The sequence below is a fragment of the Triticum dicoccoides genome, chromosome 4A (assembly GCF_002162155.2).
Source record: "Triticum dicoccoides isolate Atlit2015 ecotype Zavitan chromosome 4A, WEW_v2.0, whole genome shotgun sequence".
Taxonomy (NCBI): Eukaryota; Viridiplantae; Streptophyta; class Magnoliopsida; order Poales; family Poaceae; genus Triticum; species Triticum dicoccoides.
In genome coordinates, this window is record NC_041386.1 from 42,389,455 (window position 1) to 42,393,960 (window position 4,506).

At 46.7% G+C, this 4,506-nt stretch overlaps 1 protein-coding gene across 1 annotated transcript; it reads right to left on the reverse strand.

The window, feature by feature from the left end:
* Nucleotides 1–3,256: 3,256 nt before the first annotated feature.
* LOC119288646 (pterocarpan synthase 1-like) lies at nucleotides 3,257–4,041 on the reverse strand. The gene has a single exon (XM_037568228.1). It carries the CDS (start codon nucleotides 3,993–3,995, stop codon nucleotides 3,474–3,476), a length of 522 nt encoding a protein of 173 aa, XP_037424125.1. The 5' UTR covers nucleotides 3,996–4,041; the 3' UTR covers nucleotides 3,257–3,473.
* Nucleotides 4,042–4,506: the final 465 nt, after the last annotated feature.

Genomic DNA, 4,506 nt, shown 5'->3' on the forward strand with positions numbered 1-4,506 from the left:
ACGGATCGGCTAACCTCGGCCACCTCGCGCGAGCTGGATGCTGTGTTGTTGTTATTGCAGGACTTTTCTCTGTCTCCGAGCCCTGACGAGAGGCATCTGATCCACGGCTCTTCATTCTCCTCGCGAGCTGCTTACAAGCTGCTCACTCATGAGAATCAAGAACATGATCACGCCATCTTAATTTGGCGCTCAAAGGCGCACCCGAAGCTGAAGCTCTTCGCTTGGCTACTCTTCCATGGCCGCCTTAACACCAAGGCAAACCTGTTCCATAAGCACATTGGCATGGGTGCTAGGTGTCCACGATGCTCGGCTACCTCTGAGGATACAACACACCTTTTCATCACATGCCCTAAAGCATAGCTGGTCTGGCTGCAGCTCGGCCTCACTCCAACTGTCAGAACTCCAGATCTCTGGCTTTCTGCACTCCCACAAGGCCTTGACTCTTCTACATGGCCCGAGGTGCTTCTTGCAATTCTGTGGAAAATCTGGGATTCACGGAATGCTGTTGTGTTCAGGAATGAAGATCACACTGCTATCTTCACAATATCCAACATTTGTAATGACTTTGCTCTTTGGACCAACCAGTTCCATGTACCGGTAGATAAGGTTTCAGCCACATCCTGGCTGACATACCTCTCCTCACGGCTTGCTGTAACCCTGTAAACCCTCTCCTCGGCTTTCGCTGAGCTTTGAGTAATATAATTCAGGTGGGGATCCTCTCCCCCCCGGTGATTCCTCAAAAAAAAATTAAAAAATGAAAATGGAACAGAGATTTAAAGTATTGGACATCAAGTTCCTGTATGGCTGTATCAAACCTATGATAGTTGTCCTCTACCAGGTTTGCTCAAACATCAGCATTTCTTTACATTGTTTCTAGTATCAAACACCAAATCAACTGCAAGGCACTGGTGTAATGATGAATATGCACTTGCAATATTTATAGAGCTTACCCTTCTGCTCAAGCAGAGCAAATACGGTGTATAGGTTACACATTTAATCCATGGTGTTGCTTTTTTAGTCTTAAAGTGTAATCTGCTCGCAACTTGCATTCCTTAACTGCTTATACATGGTATACAGTATGTTACTGGTGAATGTTTGTAGGATTGAGTTTCTAGATTAGTGGATACATTGTCCAGTGATTTATTTGTTATCGACTATTCTAGATTAGTGGATATATAGTACATATTTGTGATCCTTGTTTTGACATGTCGACTCAATTCAATACTACTGGGGATAAATACTCGGTATTCTTTGTGAAACAAAACAAACTTCCTTTTTATTGTTCTGTTACTCACTGTGAAATCTTGAAGTTAACCCTATAGAAACTTTGGACCGGTTTTAACATTTAACATCAAGTTGTGCAATTGGTGTACTGAAATAATTTAATTATTATCTTCTTATCTTTTGGACACTGACTTGACATACCTTCTCTTTATTGCTGATGTGCCCAACCTTCTTGCTTTAGGTTTACACCTTCGTGTTTCTGTTACGAATAATTCCACTAGTGAAACAGTAACAGAACTTGATGAATTATATTTCCCATACCTGCATGTCCGGATAATAAAGATGCAAGGCATGTTAAGACATATGATGTTGCACTGAAGGAGAAAGGCTTTGTAGACGGTCCGTGGTGTCAAAATTATTGGCTAGGGGACAGCTAAGAAAGTTTTGGAAGCTACTCTCCCACCCTCACCCCTAAAAAAAAAGGAAAACCAGTTACAACTAACAGGGCACTGCACCCACACAAAAGTATGCCTGCATGTGCAAAAAAATGTGTGCACTTACTGGAAAAGAGTTTCAATCATCCTTTATGTTGTTCCTTAAAATTAAAATTTGCAGTAAGTTATTCATTGCTCTTGACAGCTGGTAAAGCTGAATCTCCTACCTGATGCATCTGGTTCATTTGTTGAAATCCTTCAACGGTACCCATTGTGGACTTCTGCATGGTTCACCAAAAGGATTTTCAGTCAATGTTGCATCAGCTAATGCCAGTCAGGTTGATATCTTCATGGGATCCCCCTCTTTCCCTTTGGGCAAATGTCACCTCTTCGAGTAGGAGATGAGGTATTGCCAGTACCCAGTGATGAGATGACATGCTTATTAAACATTTGTGTGTGACTGACAGAATACCACTTCGGGTATTCATGTTTTAATTCTTCATCGAGACAAATGATTTTTTTGCGGCAAAACACAAATCAATTTGACTTCACATCAATTTTAGCTTTCCACTTTAATTTGAAATACCGGCCCATTATGTGTTTGCAGGTCCTAACTCAACCTGACCGCAGCTACCATTATCAGTATCAGTCTGCATTTCGTTTGTCTTCAGCAAGATGTTCTTCGGGCCCATGCGTCTCGGGTCATATGACTGGGCTAGAAGTAACGCGGATACTTGATGCTAATACACTCGTGACCTCAGATGGTAAGTGGGAAGTTCCATGTTTTTGGTTTTCTTCTACGGTTCAAGTTCCCATTATTTCTACACATAGCTAAATGACAGTCGACTGAATGTCAAATTGAGGTCAGTCGATTTTTGAGAGTTCGCCGGAGAAAGGCCGGAGGGGAGGAAGGAGAAGGAAGGGCTCAACGAAGGGCTACCCCATTATTTATCTTAGGGTTTAGGGTGAGGGCGGTGGGGGGGCTTCGCCAGAGAAAAAAAGGGGACACGGGCGGGGCTAGAGGGATGGCTAGCGGCGCGGTAAGACCGGCGGTGGGGGGCGGTTCAGGGGAGGGCGGTGCGGCGAGGCGGTTGCGGGAACGCCCGCGGCCCGGCCGGTGGTAGCAGGTGGCGAGAGGAAGACCGAGCATGATCTGTTTCTGTTTCCAGGAGGAAGAAGACGTGAGCATCACCGTTCGTTTGTCATCCAACGGCTGAAAATGGTCCCAATTCAGTTTTTCAGGCGACTTACGTTTAGCCAGTCCCGAGTTTTTCTTCCGACGCAATCTGCTCTCAGCCTTGGATTCAGTCTGAGAAGTCAATAATCAAAATGACGAGCAGCATTTTTCCAACGTGAGGATGTAAACCTGAAACTAAAGAACATTCATGATGTTGCAGGGCTTCTTTGTTTATCCTTTGGGCATCATCGTCTGTGAAGCACATCACAGTGAAGCAGTGACTCGATCGCCTTTTGCTGCTTTTGGTGAGTTACTGTACTCATCCACCCTCTTCCCCAATCAGTTAGGACTTAGGACACCACGATCATTGCCCAATACAGACAGTGATGCCAAGTTCAAGCAGAAATGATGTGAGTGTGACTCAAAGAAAGTTAAAGTGACAAGATTCATTTCAACACAGTGAAGTACAGTAGGACACAAACAGCCCCGGGGGTTTTATCCTCCTTTTCGAGAAAAAAATAGTAGGACACAAACCGGAAACAACACACATATCGATGGTAACTACAAGCAATGCAACGAGCATGTTATTCTCAACACACTGAAAAAAGAGGCTGCAACCCCGCAAACCATGTGCCATTTCATGCACCGGCGGCCGCCGGACTCACGTAGACGAAGGCATCCAGCTCGAGGACGGCGCTCCCCCCACGCCAGCTCGCGGTTTTCCAGAGCACGTACCCCGTCGCCATCCTGAAAACCCCGGTCCCGCCAACCACCGCCAGCTCCCGCTCCGGCATCATGACGTTGTTGCGGCCCATCACGGCCAGCGAGCTCCCGTTGTAAGGCCCGTCGGCGAGCAGGACGTTCATGGTGAGGAGCACCGCGGGGTCGCCCTGAGACGCTGTCACGTAGAATCCCTGGGCACGCCCAACGACTCTCGAGGCCGGCGTAGGGCCCTCCGTGAGGCGGTCGTCCATGACCATTGTGTCACCGAACCGGGCGCTGCCGCCGGAGCCCTTGAGCGGCTGGCCGGTCCCGTTGGCGATCAGAACGGTGGTGGGTTTGGGGCCAGTGCTGGAGTCGTGCATGTAGAAGTGGAGATGTTTGGGGGCACCCTGCGTGCCCACGCCGTGGGCGGCGGAGGCAAAAAGGACGGTGGCCATGCCGGCCGCGAGTAGCGTGGCTAGAGATGCAGAGGTGAGGTGGGAAGCCATGTTGAGCATGCTTGGGAAGAGGCCGGTGTGTCCATGTCCTTAAATAGTGTGAGCCACCCAAGGTCGATCATTAGCCCCGAGGGTAGTCCCACGCTACTCGTCGGCCAACTGATCTTTTGCAAAATCGGCCTAGTCGCGAGCAGTTGGATCGGCACGATCGTGCGGCCCAGCGCCAGGCAGTAGCTTTACGTATTCAAGCTACATTTCTCTCAAAAAAAAACGTATTCAAGCTACATGTAATTAAACTTAATACTAATGGAATAAGTTAGTAAGTTTTTGTGACTGAAACTTGCTGAAAATATAATTTTGCTTTATTTATTTATTTTTAGTTCATAAATGATATTGTTAGAAAGATCCTGACGTGCAGTCTTAGTATTGAAGTGAAAATAATGGCAATAATTATAAGTATGCACTAGGAGAGTCATGTCATTTCCTTAATAGTACAAACTGAAACAAACTT

Excerpts from the sequence above, each read along its gene's own strand:
- LOC119288646 (XM_037568228.1), bottom strand. The coding sequence starts at position 3,995 with ATGGCCACCGTCCTTTTTGCCTCCGCCGCCCACGGCGTGGGCACGCAG.